Source organism: Balaenoptera ricei, chromosome 14 (assembly GCF_028023285.1).
Source record: "Balaenoptera ricei isolate mBalRic1 chromosome 14, mBalRic1.hap2, whole genome shotgun sequence".
Lineage (NCBI taxonomy): Eukaryota > Metazoa > Chordata > Mammalia > Artiodactyla > Balaenopteridae > Balaenoptera > Balaenoptera ricei.
In genome coordinates, this window is record NC_082652.1 from 96,116 (window position 1) to 111,968 (window position 15,853).

The 15,853-nt window shown below is 38.3% G+C and overlaps 1 protein-coding gene across 4 annotated transcripts in view; it reads right to left on the bottom strand.

Moving 5' to 3' along the window:
- Positions 1 to 4,518: 4,518 nt before the first annotated feature.
- Positions 4,519 to 15,853, bottom strand: part of ZNF10 (zinc finger protein 10) — a 104,648-nt gene continuing 93,313 nt past the window's right edge. For all 4 annotated transcript variants that reach the window (XM_059894881.1, XM_059894874.1, XM_059894873.1 and 1 more), the window contains 3 exons: positions 15,481 to 15,607; positions 15,101 to 15,187; positions 4,519 to 8,867 (listed from right to left, as the gene is read on the bottom strand). In XM_059894881.1, coding sequence (XP_059750864.1) covers positions 6,394 to 8,867; positions 15,101 to 15,187; positions 15,481 to 15,607 — 2,688 coding nt within the window. In that variant the 3' untranslated portion in view covers positions 4,519 to 6,393. The remainder of the gene's footprint in view (positions 8,868 to 15,100; positions 15,188 to 15,480; positions 15,608 to 15,853) is intronic.

A 15,853-nucleotide genomic window follows, 5' to 3' on the forward strand; every position in this document is an offset into this window, starting at 1 on the left:
CTTTCCTCTTCTTATGCTCACTTCATATTCTTACTTTACCAGAAAATATCTTTATAAAGTATTCTTCCATCTTTGCTCAACCCTCATTTTAGTCTTAGATGTAAAATTAAATATATTAAATGCTCACCATCAGCCCTTTAGCTGGAAGCTCAACCTCTAGTATATTCCTCAAAAAATTAATTTTTGTATATGGTGTAAGTATAGACCAAGACACATATTTTTCTCAAACAGATGTGCAAGTGTTTCAGCACCATTTTCTTTGTAAAGACTATTCTCTTTCCAACGAATTGATTTTGTAATTTTGACAAAAATCAGTTCACTATGTAGTGTGTAGTTTTATTCAGGACTCTCTTCTGTTTCACTAATCTATATGTCTGTCCTTTCACAATACCACAGTCATAGCTGCTGTAGCTTAATGACAGGCCTGGAAATCAAAGAGTATATGTCTTGCAACTTTGTTTTTCCTATTCAAAATTTTGAGTATTCTAGTTCCTTTGCTATTCCACATAAATTTTAGAATCAGTTTGTCAGTTTTCACAGAAAATCTTCCTGGGCATTTTATTGGAATGGGATTGAGTCTAAAAATCCGTGTGGAGAACACTGACACTTTAACGACATTGAATCTTCCAATCCATTAACAGGGCATCTCCTCCCATTGTCCAGGTCATTATTATTCCCTTCTTCATTGTTGTTCTCAGCATACATTTCATGTCACTCACATTTAACTATTCCATGGTTTTTGGTGCTATCATAAATAGCTGTGCATTTTAACCCTAATTTTCCATTGTATATTGCAAGTATGTAAAAATAGAACTGATTTTTGAATATTGATTTTACATTTTGCTGTCTTGCTAAATTGACTTGTTATGTTGGCTTTTTTAGTGTGTGTGTAAAGTTTTAAATGGTGTTTGAGTGAAGGCAGTCATGCTGTCTCTGAATAGTTGTCGTTCTTCCTTTCCAATCTGTATCTTTTTAATTTCTTTTTCTTACCTTATGCAGTCAGCTAAGTCTTCCAGTACAATGCTGAAAGAGTGGTGAGAGTGGATATAATTGACTTGTTCTCAATCTTAAGGGAAGCTATTCACTCTTTCACCATTATGACATTAATTGTAGACCAGCGGTCCCCAACCTTTTTGGCACCAGGGACCAGTTTCACGGATGACAATTTTTCCATGGACCAGGGGGCCGGGGGATGGTTCAGGAGGTAATGTGATTGATGGGGAGTGATGGGGAGCAGCAGATGAAGCTACGCTCACTCGCCTGCTGCTCACCTCTTGTGTGGCCCAGTTCCTAACATGCTGCAGACCAGTACCAGTACTATGGTGCCCCCTGGGGGTTGGGGACCCCTGCTGTAGACATTTTTCAGATGTGCTTTATTAGTTTGAGGAAGCTACTTCCTATTCCCAGTTTTCTGAGGTTTTTTATCATGAGTGCTGTGGAATTTGAACAAATGCTTTTACTACACCTGTTGATGTGACCACATGATTTTTATTTTTTAGTTGGTCAGGTATGAATTAGTGATTGGATTTTGAATATTGAATCAGCCTCAGCTTTGTATACCCAAGATAAACTCAAATTTGCCTTCATGTATTACCCTTTTGTATATTACTGGATTTAATTAACTAATATTGAGGCTTTTTACGTCTATGTTCATGAAGAACATTTGTAGTTTTTTAAAAATTTGTAGTTTTTTCTTTTAATCAGTGTGACACTGATTTCATAAAATCGGTTAAGAAGTATTTGTCATCTATTTTCTGGAAGAGTTAGTATAGAATGGCTATTACTTCTTTCTTAAATGTTTGATAGAAATCACCAGTGAAATGATCTGAGCCTGGATTTTTCTTTGTTGGGAGAATTTTAACTATGAATTTAATATCTTTAATACATGTAGCACTATTCAGGTTACCCATTTCACATTGTTTTGGTGGTTTGTGTCTTTCAAGAATTTAGTCCATCAAAGTTGTCAAATTTGCGTTTTGTGTTGCTTACCCCTTCCACTGTTTTTGTTTCACTGGTTTCTGGTCTTATCCTTACTATTTCATTCCTATTTACACTGGGCTTTACTCTTCTTTTCCTAGTTCCTTAAGGTAGGACTTTAGATTATTGATGTGAGACCCTTATTCTTTTCTAATGTAAGCATTTAGTGCCATTAATTTCCCTCTACACACTTTTTCTGCATCTCAAAAAATTCGATGTTGTATTTTAATTTGTACATGTTGTATATAATAATTCAAAATATTTCCCATATTTTTCTTGAAATTTCTTGGAGCCATGAATTACTTAGAATTGTGCTGCTCAATTTCCAAGTGTTTGGAGATTTTTCTGTTCTTGTTGCAATTGGTTTCTTGTTAAACTGCACTACAGATGGAAGAAATTTTTAATGGTTTCAATTATTTAAAAAATGTTAAGATTAATGACTTAGGACATGACCTGTATTGATGAATGTTTCACAGGTAATTGAAAAGAATACATACTGTGCTGTTGGATATTCTAGACATGTCTACCAGGTCTAGTTTATTGATGGCATTATTCAGTGCTTCTATAGCCTTGCTGATTTTTGGTCTCCAAGTTATGTTACTGAGAAATAACTGTTGAAGTGTCCAACTAAAATGGTAGAGTATATTTCTCATTTCAGCTCTGTTTTTGCATGATTTTGAAGCTTTCTTGTTAAGTACATGCACATTTAGGATTGTCTTTTTGGTAAAATGATGCTTTTCATTATATAAGGTACCTATATATTCCTGATAATTTTCTTTGCTCTTTGAATATATATTTACTTCCAGAAAAGGGTACATATTTTCTAATGTCAGCTCTTAGGCTGGGAGATAAGGTGGAGCTGAATCAATCTGATCTGTATTTCAGCTGACTGAGCTTTGTTGAAGCTTTTGGTTGAGTTAGTGCAAAACTGCCTTCAGATATTTTGAGGGCAAATCAGAATGTTTCCCTCAGCAGGGCCTGGAATCTGAGCATGGAGACATTGTAGAGATTTGCTTGTGCTCACAGCCAAGCTGCCAGCTCTCAGAGCTGTGCAAAACAACTCCTTGCCTTACAGCCTGTAGTTTAAATATTTGCCTGTAGTTTATTTTGGTTTTTCTAAATAGACAATCACATGTGCAAACAATAGGATTTTTGTTTCTGCCCCAAACCCCAATTCCTTACAACATTCTGTTCTCACATATTGGCTAGAACTGCCATTATATTGCTCAATAAAATTGATGAGCATTCTTTTTCTTAAAGGTATACATCTAATGTTTTATCATTAAATATGACATTTGTCAGTTTTTGGAACATACTCCTTGCAAAGTTAAAGAAGTTAATTTCTATCTCTAATAACATTTTAAAATCATCTATGGGTATTATAGCCCATCAAATGATTTATCTACACATACTGAGATACTCATATGGCTTTTTTCTGGTAGTGTGGTTAATTTTACAAAAAGATTTTCTAATATTAAATCTTCCAAACACCCTAATGTGTTTTAATTAGGATCAGATTCAGGTGCACATAACAGAACCAACTCTCCTCCCAAAAGGAAAAGATGCCGTGAACAAGACAGTCCATCTCTCTTTTGTGTAAAAATATACCCAGACTTGGTAGTCTAGGGCTGGCACAGCAGCTCCATCATTACCAGAGAGCCATACATCAATCTTATCTCTCTACTGCACTCCAGCAGACAGCTTCCACCCTCAGGAGGAATTCAGATTCTAAGATGGCTGCTGAGTCTCCGGACATCCAGCGTGTTGCATATTAAAAAGAAAAGATGAAAGCACACTAGGGGGCTTTCCCCACTTGTTTTCCTTTTGAAAAACCTTCCCATTATCCCTCTCGGTAACTTCTATGTCCATTTCATTACTCAGAATTAGCAGCATGATCACATTTAGCTACAAACAGAATGGAGAAATGCAGCTTTTTAGCCGGGCACATCACCATTATGAAAAATACAGTGATACTGTTGGTAATGAAGAAATACTGGGTTCACTACTAACAGTCTGCTACACTTAATAATGTCATGACTTAAAAAAATAAAAACTCTACATTACTAGATGCATTTTTGCTATAATTCCATTTAGGATTTTTAAATCTATGTTCACAAATGACTTTGTCATTTTCCCCCAAAATGTCTACTTCCTGTGAAATATTGTAAAATGTTAGAATTATCTTTCCTTTAACTTTCCTGAAAATTATCAACTATTACTGAAAGTCTCTGGAACCTCTTTCTTTTCTGGGGCTGGGGCAGAGTTAGAGGAACTGGGTAGATTTTCAAGCCAGAAATTCAATTTTAACTTTCCTATTTTGTTTACTGGTTGCTGATCTATTGATTTTTGTTGTTTCATTTATCTGGAAAATTTTCCATTTCATTTAAAATCAGACCCAATCCAGCATTATCCTTTCACACAGTATTTGATTTATGCCTTCAACATTATGTTGACATCTCTGGCTTCTACTGGGAGAGGCTGAATGTGGATTTGCGTCACACAATACAGCACCTTTAAAATCTAATTGACCCTGGATAGTGGTAAACAGAATATATGTTTATTCTTTATTTTGTGTATGTATCTTCCTTGAAACATCAATGACAAAATACATATTTATGATATTTTCCAGGTTTAGGGGATAGACTGAAGCAGATATCTGAAATTCTTTCCTTATGCAAGCCTTCTCTTCCCTTCTGTAAATCATCATTCTTCACCCCAGGTCTCTTGACATTGGATAATAATAATGAGCTGAACACATAAGGACTTGGGATTCAGAAATCATTGACTACGTCCTTCAAGGAAGATGCAGTTTCTTTGGGTAAGAGATGGGATTCCCCACTGAAGTAAAGAGCACAAAGTAGTGGGTGTTTCAGAAATATTTGCAGTTTTGAAGCCTCATATTCCTCCAAGATGGCCTAACCTAATTTTCAGATTAATGCTCATTCACATAAGGTAATTGGTGAGGCTGTGAAAAAAACTGACGTTGTAAGTAAGCAACTGGTAGAATGACTTTTCACCATCCTGAATCTATAGCTATACATACACACTTCAGCAGCATCACTTAAAGGTATCACTTAAATGTACTGAGAGGATACAAGATAGTTCAAATTAACAGAGAAGTGAACTAGGATTAAAAAGGGACAACACCTAAATCTATTCTGGGTAATCTATATAGAAGGAACTAATTAATACTAACAGTAAGATGCTACCTGAGAACAAAAGCTAAGTTTGATTTTCTGTACTAAGGAGTCCATTAAAAATTTATATTCTGGACTATCTCAGCCAACTCCTGGCAGGGCACCTTGAATGATGATCCCATCATGACTGCATACACTGTGAATTCTCTTAAAGGAAATCAAGGTGTTCTAACCAGAGAGGGCAGAACAGATTGCAGATACACAATCACATGAAACGTGCACTATATTGATTATATAACTAAAGAGGTAGCTTTCAGTACCATTTACAAAGGGTACAAAATAATAAAAAAGGTTTAAAGTATTGAAATGCATTTTTAATGCCATATTGTTCTAGTAAGAAGTTGTATTTTTAAATAAGAATGTTGCTATGCAGAGTAGAAACCCCTGGAAAATGGTATCGTTATCTAGCTAATTTATCTATCAAATGTGGCATTCACAAGAATATGCAAAACTACAAAAAACATATTTTATAGTATAGAAAGGAAGATAACAGCTAAACATCCCTGCAGGTCTTATGATGTAATCCTTATTGTTATCCTGATTATTACATTTATTTACACAGGTTAAAAAATCTTTATGTTCTACTATGAACATGCCTATCATTGATAGTTGAATACTTTCTCCAATCGTTTCCTAAAAGTTTGGACCATTTGGAACATAATTTCCCTTAATTTGTAAAGGAAATTATTTTTTTCCAAATGAATCAAAATAATAGTAAATAAACCTTCCTGCTGAGGCTTTACCCCATCTGAAATATTCATAGATCTTCATTCATTCAAATATTTTTTTTTTTTTTTTTTTTTTACTAGAAGTTTGTCATTCCTAGATGACAAATTTCCCTAACTTATAGCATGGTTTCTCCAAGGTATGAGCTTATGATACCTGCAATTCATTCATTTATGTTTTCTTTCATTAAAATCCTAATTCTTAATAAATTATGAATTTCAAAGGACTATATTCTATATTCATTTGCATTATGGAATTTCCTCTTTGTGGATGTTAGCATATTAAAAAATGACTTTCTGACATTCATTTCATTCATAATGTTCCTCACCTGCACAAACCTACAAGACTTTCTGCTAAGAACTTTCATAGGGTTCACTGAATTCATAGAGTCCCTTGTGCACATGTACTGATATTTTTTGTGTGTATAAAAAAGTGTTCTGTGGATGCCCCTCCACATGCCACATATACATGGTGTACAATGAGATGATTCCATTTACAGAGTTTCTCTCTTGTACAATTCTGGGAATTCCTGTGAATTGACTTTTGAGAGAAAGTTTCTTACATTTACTTCACCAACATGGTTCTCATCTGCGTGAGTTCTCTGATGCATAATGAGCTGTGACTTCCAACAAAAGGCCTTCCCACATTCACTGCACTTACAGGGTTTCTCTCCTGTATGAGTCCTCTGATGTGCACTGAGAATTGATTTCTGAGAGAAGGTTTTTCCACATTCACTGCATCCATAGGGTTTCTCCCCTGAATGAGTCCTCTGATGTACAATGAGCTGAGACTTCCTAATGAAGGCTTTTTCACACTCATTGCATTCATAGGGCTTCTCTCTTGTGTGCATTCTCTGATGTACAATGAGCCGTAATTTTCCACTGAAGGACTTCTCACATTGACTGCATTTATAAGGGTTTTCCCCTGCATGAGTGCGCTCGTGTACAATGAGTAGCGACTTCCAAATGAAGGCTTTCCCGCATTTGTGGCATTCATATGGTTTCTCTCCAGAATGAGTTCTCATGTGTATAATGAGGTATGATTTGCTACTAAAGGCTTTCCCACACTCACTGCACCCATAAGGTTTTTCCCCAGCATGAGTTCGCTGATGTGAGATGAGCTGATCTTTTCTATTAAAGGCTTTCCCACATTCACTGCATTCATAGGGATTCTCCCCTGTGTGAATTCTCTGATGTACAATAAGTTGTGAATTGAAACTGAAGGATTTCCCGCATTCACTGCATTCATGTGGTTTCTCTCCTGTGTGAGTCCTCATATGTATAATGAGGTAGGACTTGCTCCTAAAAGCTTTCCCACATTCAATGCATCCATAGGGTTTCAATCCTGTGTGACTTCTCTGATGTACAATGAGCTGTGACTTCAAACTGAAGGCTTTTCCACACTGATTACACCCATAGGGTTTCACCCCAGTGTGTGCTCCCTGATGTACAATAAGCTGTGACTTGAAAGTAAAGGATTTCCCACAGTCACTACAACCATAGGGTTTCTCTCCTGTGTGGGTTCTCTGATGTACAATAAGATTCGACTTTGTATTAAAAGCTTTCTGACATTCACTGCATTCAAAGGGTTTCTCTCCTGTATGAGTTCTCTGATGTATCACGAGCTGTGACTTCAAACCAAAAGTTTTCCCACAGTCACTGCATTCATAGGGCTTCTCCCCTGCATGAGTTCTCTGATGTGAAATGAGCTGGTATTTCCGACTGAAGGCTTTCCCACATTCACTGCATTCATAGGGATTCTCCCCTGTGTGAATTCTCTGATGTACAATAAGTTGTGAATTGAAACTGAAGGATTTCCCGCATTCACTGCATTCATGTGGTTTCTCTCCTGTGTGAGTCCTCATATGTATGATGAGGTAGGACTTGCTCCTAAAAGCTTTCCCACATTCAATGCATCCATAGGGTTTCACTCCTGTGTGACTTCTCTGATGTACAATGAGTTGTGACTTCAAACTGAAGGCTTTTCCACACTGATTACACCCATAGGGTTTTACCCCAGTGTGTGCTCCCTGATGTACAATGAGCTGTGACTTGAAAGTAAAGGCTTTCCCACATTCACTACAACCATAGGGTTTCTCCCCCGTGTGGGTTCTCTGATGTACCATGAGGTTAGACTTTGTATTAAAGGCTTTCCGACAATCACTGCATTCATAGGGTTTCTCCCCTGTATGAATTCTTTGATGTATAATGAGTTGTGATTTCAAACCAAAAGCTTTCCCACAGTCATGACACCCATAGGGTTTCTGTCCTGAATGAATTCTCTGGTGTGAAACAAGCTGGTCTTTCCTACTGAAGACTTTCCCACATTCACAGCATTCATAGGGATTCTCCCGTGTGTGAATTCTCTTATGTATAACAAGTTGTGAATTGAAACTGAAAGTTTTCTGACAAACACTGCATTCATGCAGTTTCTCTCCTGTGTGAGTTCTCTGATGAACAATGAGGTAGGACTTGCTGCTGAAGTCTTTCCCACATCCATTACATTTGTAGGGTTTTTCTTTTGCATGAGTTCGCTGATGCACCACAAGGTATGACTTGCTGCTGAAGACCCTCCCACAGTAACTGCATTCAAAGGGTTTTCCTCCCATATGTATTTGTTGGCATATGAGCTGTGACTTTCTGTTGGCAGTTTTTCCAGATTCATTACTTTCACAGTATTTTATCCCAATAACAGCTTGCTCATGTTTAGAATGGAAGGACGATTCCCTATGTGCGTGAAACCCATTAGGATTCTTTCTGGCATAATTATTACCGAAATCTGTATTATATTTCAAACTCTTTCCATTTGTGACACATTTATGAAGTTTTTGTTTTGAAGAAACATAATCTGTACTAAGAAGACATAGTTTTCCAAATGCAGTACACTGATAGCCTTTTGACATACTTCTTAGCTTGCCTTGATTTTCCTTATGCCATTCCATACGACCATCAATTTCCCAGACTTCGTCTAGAAATGAAAATACTCATGTTATAAATAGTAAAATGATTCTAGTACAGCATAAAATTTGCCTTAAAAATGCCATATCATGAGGTTTTCCTTAGTTTCAGATATCAGTTCTGAATATAAATAAAATCTCAAGTGTAAATGTACCCAAACTCCTGGGCACTGGGGAAAACAAAGCAAATCAAAACATGAAAATAGGCAAAGGGAACTGACAATAAATAAAGGTAGTCTTGAGTTTCAAAATTTTGCAAAATGCCTTCTTCAGAAAGCACAAAGAAAAATGAGCAAAATATGAAGACGTGGGGTCTTCCCTGGTAGCACAGTGGATAAGAATCCACCTGCCAATGCAGGGGACATGGGTTCGAGCCCTGGTCCAAGAAGATCCCACATGCTGCAAAGCAACTAAGCCCATGTGCCACAACTACTGAGCCTGCGCTCTAGAGCCTGTGAGCCACAACTACTGAAGCCCATGTGCCACAACTAACTACTGAAGCCCGTGCACCTAGAGCCCATGCTCCGCAAAAAGAGAAGCTACTGCAATGAGAAGCCCACGCACCATAAGGAACAGTAGCCCCCGCTCGCCACAACTAGAGAAAGCCTGCGTGCAGCAACAAAGATGCAATGCCGCCAAAAATAAATAAATTTATTTATTTATTTATTTTAAAATATATATATAAAGAGGTGGGAAAGGATCTCTGAGCATTAGCCTCATTCGACAAATAATCATTAAATATCTATTATGCGCCAAACACTGTGCTGAGCTCAGGAGAAAGCAGAACCACTGCAGATTGGTTTACAGTCCTCTTGGGAATAAAGTTCCACTGAATACCCAAATAGATGAAAATAAACTCACAAGAAACATCATCGAGATGTTTCAGAACACTGACAAGCAGCAGCTAATAAAGCTTCCAGAGAAACCAAAAAAGTTTCATATAATGGGTCAAAATTTAGAATGGATCTGACTTCTCATTAGCATCACTAGGAGAGAAAAAACAGAGCATTCAGGAGTAAAGTATAAACATTTTCAGAGGCACAGGTCTCAAATTTTATATCAAATGCACCCTTTCACAGGAAGCGACTATGAAAGGTGTTCCTTTCACGGGAAGCTACTATGCAAACAAACCAAGAAAAAAGATGACACAAAAAAATAGAAAAGAAAATCTGAAAGGAGATTCCAGGTTAAAAACTGTACAACCAGGTCTTGAGAAAAATCAGGTTACACTGGAGCAAGTCAAACGACATGGGAGTGATGTCACCAGGAAGATGAAATTGACAGAATCACTAATTTAGCTGAATGTACCAAAAGAATATTTAGACATGTGAAGAAGAGTCTGGGGTTAAATTAATTATAAATACATTAATGATAACACCGAAAACTGGGCAGGGAAGTAAAACAACTCAAGAGAAAAAAATGATTTATGAACGAAAACTAACCATTGTACAATTGCATGATTTACCTGTGAACAGAAATTACATGGTCGTAAAGATATAAAAACTGAAGACTGATCTAAGTATGAAACAGCTTGATTAGGATGATGGAGGTATGGGAAGAGACAGTGTGTATATCATGGGGAGTATGAGGAGAGGAGGATGAAAGAGAATTAAATCTTTACCCTTCACACTAGCAATTAGGAGAAAATCAAGGTGCAAGAGAATAAGCTGGTTATTTAGAAAACATGGAGGTAAATACCATAAGAAAGAGCTAAAGAGATACAATTGTTTTTCTCTGAGGGGAATGAAAAACAGACGGGGCAGGGTGGCCAGAATGCTGTTTAAACATAAACCCAACCCAACTCCCACCCCCCAACCAAATTCCAAAAATACAAAGTAGATAGGGAACTAGACACAGGAATAAGTCCTCAGTCATAATAACAAATATTTAGAGGTTGAACAGAAGAGAGAATGGGTAGAGTTGACCTAGATGTCCCAAAGTAATATGCTGACCAAGGCAATGGACAGAAAAGAGTATTAAGAGAACACAGAAGCAGGTCAGGTTTGAAGACAGCAACATCACAGGATCTTAATACCTCACTTCAGGTTTCCCTACATCCTAAATCTGAACCCTCTTATTTATTTTGTACACAACCTCCAAATTATATTTTCCCAAACATCAGTTCCCAACTGGGATAGTACCCACCCCCATGCAGTGAGAAATGAACATGAGCATGTTTAACTATTACAGTGGCTCTGGAGGGAGTATTACTGGCTATTACTGGGTTGGCCAAAAAGTTCCTTCGGTTTTTAAGTAAACATAAAAGATACATTTTTCATTTTCACCAAGAACTTTACTGAACAACATACTCACCATTTTGTTCCACCACCTTCTGCCATTTTTCAGGCAACTTCATAATTCCATCTTCCCAAAACTTTTTATCTTTTTGAGCAAAGAACTGTTCCAGGCACCTTTTACCATCTTCCAGGGAATTAAAATTTTTTCCATTAAGAGAATTTTGTAAAGACCGAAATAAATGGAAATCCAAAGGTGCATTGTCTCGTGAATATGGCAGATGAATCAGAACTTCCCAGCCAAGCTGTAATGGTTTTTGCCTGGTCATCAAAAAAACATGTGGTCTTGCATTATCCTGATGGAAGATTATGTGTTTTCCGTTGAGTAATTCTGGATGTTTATTCTCGAGTGCTGCTTAGAGTTGGTCTAATTGGGAGCAGTACTTGTTGGAAGTAACCATTTGGTTTTCCAGAAGAAGCTAATAATAGAGGACTCCCTTCCAATCCCACCATATACACAACATTACCTTCTTTGGATGAAGACCAGCCATTGGTGTGGTTGGTAGTGGTTCATTTCGCTTGCTCCACGATCTCTTCCGTTCCACATTATTGTACAGTATCCACTTTTCATTTGCCCGTCACAATTCGTTTTAAAAACGGAACGTTTTCATTACGTTTAAGTAGAGAATCGCATTTGGAAATATGGTCAAGAAGGTTTTTTTCCCTTAACTTATATGGAACCCAAACATCTAAGCAATTAACATAACCAAGCTGGTGCAAATGATTTTCAACACTTGATTTGGATTTGGATTTTGCATATGTCGGCTGTCTCCCTTGTGATATAACGTTAATTGTCCTCAATTAATGTCTCAATTCGATTGCTATCAACTTCAACTGGTCTACCTGACCGTGGAGCATCGTCCAGAGAGAAATCTTCAGCATGAAACTTCGCAAACCACTTTTGACATGTTAGATCAGTCACAGCCCTTTCTCCATATACTGCCCAAATCCTTTTCTGCATTTCAGTTGCGTTTTTACCTTTCTTGAAATAATACAGTATAATAGGCCAAAAATGTTGCTTTCTTCCATCTTCAATATTAAAATGGCTACACAAATATTCACCAATTTTGATAATTTTTTTTTAGTGCACACTGATATGACAACTGTCACAATACAATCTAACAAAACTGTTTCGAATGAAGTTAAAGACAACTAAGCGCTACTAGAGCCATCTTACGGAAAAAACCGAATGAACCTTTTGGCCAACCCAATACATGGTCTTAAAGTCAGAAGTGTTTCCATCAAGAAGACAACAGGCCAGTGAGTAATTAACCTTTGCCCTCAAATCATATTTGCTCATGTTTGGCTGTCAGTGTTGTCCCTGTAGACTCTGAAAGTTCATGGATACTGAATCTGTCAATTTCTGTACTTCACCCTTCCAATTTTTCTGTTGCTGCCACCACACTCCTGCTTATTTTCCCTTGGTTCCCACATCTCTGGCTTCCTTCATTTGATTTCCCAGGAAATCTAATGTATTTGCTGTTGAGCATTTTCTTTACAACAATAATTGCGGGAAATTAGATCATTGCTGGTATCTCAAGGGAGAGCACAAAGAATTCAAGAAATAAGGACAGAATACCAGAGCCAGTGAGTAGAAGACAGGAATTCACAAGATTAAAGATTATTTAAACATGATTCAAGACTGTATTAAACATGATTACTGGCTGTGGCCCATCTTGAGTTTAGCCACAGAAAACAATGGAAGAGGAAATCATGCTAAGACAGCAGAACCCAGGCTCACCACGCCACGGCAGGAAGCCCCAGCACAGCCTGCCCAGCCCGGGTTCCAATGCTTCTCTGTGGTGCCACTGCTGCTGCACTCCCAGAACGACATTCCTGTTGTACCCACCCTATACTTCTCTCTACCACTCTACCTGTCTGGCTGGTTGTACGTGGATAACTTATCTTTAATTATAGATCACCAGACCATGAAGAACCACCACGTCTGATTAGAAGCAAAGATCCTAGACTTGCATTAATATACTAGAAGAATAACAAGAGGGGTGATAGAATATTTTTGAAGATGAATGGATGGAAAGAAGGGTGTGACTGGATGATGGCTAACCAAAGAGGTAGATGGAGGTGAACAGTGCTGCCTACCAAGCCGTTCTGCTGCCCTTTTCGTGGCTGGCAGAAACCTGATTTTATTTCCTACCTCCACTTGTAAGGCCATGTGCTGCAGTTGGGAAAATGGGGACCCACCTCCATACCCCTGCCGAGAGTGAAGCATGATATAGCTGAGCCAACCGTGATAGCCCCGTTTCCCTCACCAGAGTCTTCTTTACACAGGGATATGTGATAAGAATCTAGCCTGCTCAACATGGTAAGTCTGCTGGGGCTTCCTGAAATAGATTTTAATGCCTGATTAAAAGGGCCATGTGGGAAGAAACAGTCTTTCTTATTTCACTGCCCACTGGTATATCTGCAGGTGTTGGCTGGAACTGTAAGAGCCATCTGATGATCATGAGGGGAGGAAATCTGAGAAATACTGACATAGTTAGAATGGCAAGGCATTGATAGACGTTTGGGGATTTAGTAAGTCAATCAGTCCCACATCAGGACATTTTGTGATGTGTGGTAATAAATCACTTCTGCCTAAATAGTTTGATTTAGGATTAATCAAAAATTGCAGCTGAAACAATCCTAATAATACAAAGATTAACTGTTGATTTATCCTGCCACACTTATGATGGAATACATAGTTGCTTAGGGAAATATATCTGACAGTAACATCAGGATGAACTAACAGTATAAAAAGAGTAAAATGTATAAATTTGGCTAATAAGTAGAACAAGCAAGAAATGAAATAATGGAATTCCCTGGTGGTCCAGTGGTTAGGACTCCATGCTTTCACTGCCAAGGGCCCAGGTTCAATCCCTGGTCAGGGAACTAAGATTCCATAAGCCGTGTGGTGTATCCAAAAAAAAAAAAGAAAAAAAAGATAATATTGGGAATTATCTCATTCCCAATGAGAAGGAGGTGGGAATTGAGAAGATGGAGGCCTTAAAAGAGTTATTTTTGAAGGACCAAAATACTAACAGATTATAGCAAGACTAGTGAAGAGAACTGCATAAAAAGGAGATTTAGGCTCACGCCCCAGTGCCAGGAAGAAGAAGCAGGAGCATAGCAGAACTAACAAACAGGAAGGTGAGAAGAAGTTATCATACAGCTACAGGGCAGCAGAAGAGACATTCCAATTCCAGTTTCTGAAAAATGAGACAAGGGAGTGGCCCATGCAGGGAAGATGCCCTGTGGACCAATCAAACCCAGTACCAAAGGCCAGATTAAAGAGGGATGGGGCTGTCAGTCACCAATACAGAAAGAAAAAGCTTAAATCTTCAGAGTGGAAGTCTTTTAAAACTTATAACATACGAGGAAAGTGGGGAATATAGGAAAGACCCCTTTGCACTCAGAGGAAAGAGCATGCGAGGGCAGTAAAGCATGAGGAGAATAAGCACTGTGTCGTGCAGTGTGAGAGTGGGTTCCATGGGGTTCACTTGAGTAAGGCGTGGGGGAAAGGCTTCAGGCAAGAGAACTGATATTATCAAATGATGCAGGAATACACTCAGAAAGAACAGTGATGACAAAGCCATTAGGAAGGAGAAGCAGAAAGGGTAGAATCTCCTAACACATAGGTTTCAAGGAGAAGGAAATCGAAACTGTGGTTGTTGAATACGAATGGAAGTAATTTTTTAAAAATAGAAAAAAAGTAGAAGGGGTGTGAAAGTCACATGAAAAGAGGTAAAGAGGAAAAGCTTGCTTAATTGCATAATGAAATGAGTCTAACACCACGGGAAAGTAAGAAGGAAGCTGAGAATGCCACAGAGGAGATTAACTAAGAGAAAATGGTTACAAATGACCCAAAAGTACAAACACGAAGGGAACATCATGTCAGAACTCACACCAATTCTGAGTAAGAAGGAAAAGATCTAAATGTCCTGACCACTCACCCGGATGGCCCTCACTTGGAATTTGCATCATCCACAGCTCTTCTTGTTCCAACTGGAAAATGATATTCGGTTTGGTGTGTTGATACCCTGTGAATAGAAAATCACAGACAACCTGGCCCAAAACTGCCTAGGACCCAGGGATTCAGCAGAATGGGGAAGACTCGGTTTAGAGGCAGCGTGATGAAGCTGCCCTTTTGCACTTTGGCAAAGTAAACACCATTCAACCAGCAGATTCTGATGCCAAAGGGGGAATAAGAAAATCTGGCCTCTAAATATAAGCCCGAAATCACCAAGCATTTTACAAAAGTGCCCCAGCTTTCAGCAACTAACAAGGGGAGCCTGGACATGACACACACTCCTTTCAGGGAAGTGGTACTTACCCAGGGACACCAGGTTGCTATAGTTCTCCAACATCACACTCCTGTACAGGTGCTTCTGAGCTGGGTCCAGCAGCTGCCACTCCTCCCAGGTAAAGTCCACAAACACATCCATGAATGACAATGGTCCCTGAAACAGCAGATCCCCATTGAATTGCAAATCATTTTACTGAGTTTGCAGTAAACAAAAGGCTGCTAAGGGTGTCCATTATTTACATTCTACTTTGGGAGAAAAGCAAACGTTTACTGAAAATATCCCATCAATATACATTAAATCAGTCAACCTCTCATGCAACATATAAGAACACCATGTGCCAGGTATTCAACGAGGTGCAAGTAATATAAAATGGATGAAAGACAGAAGTGTTCAGCATTG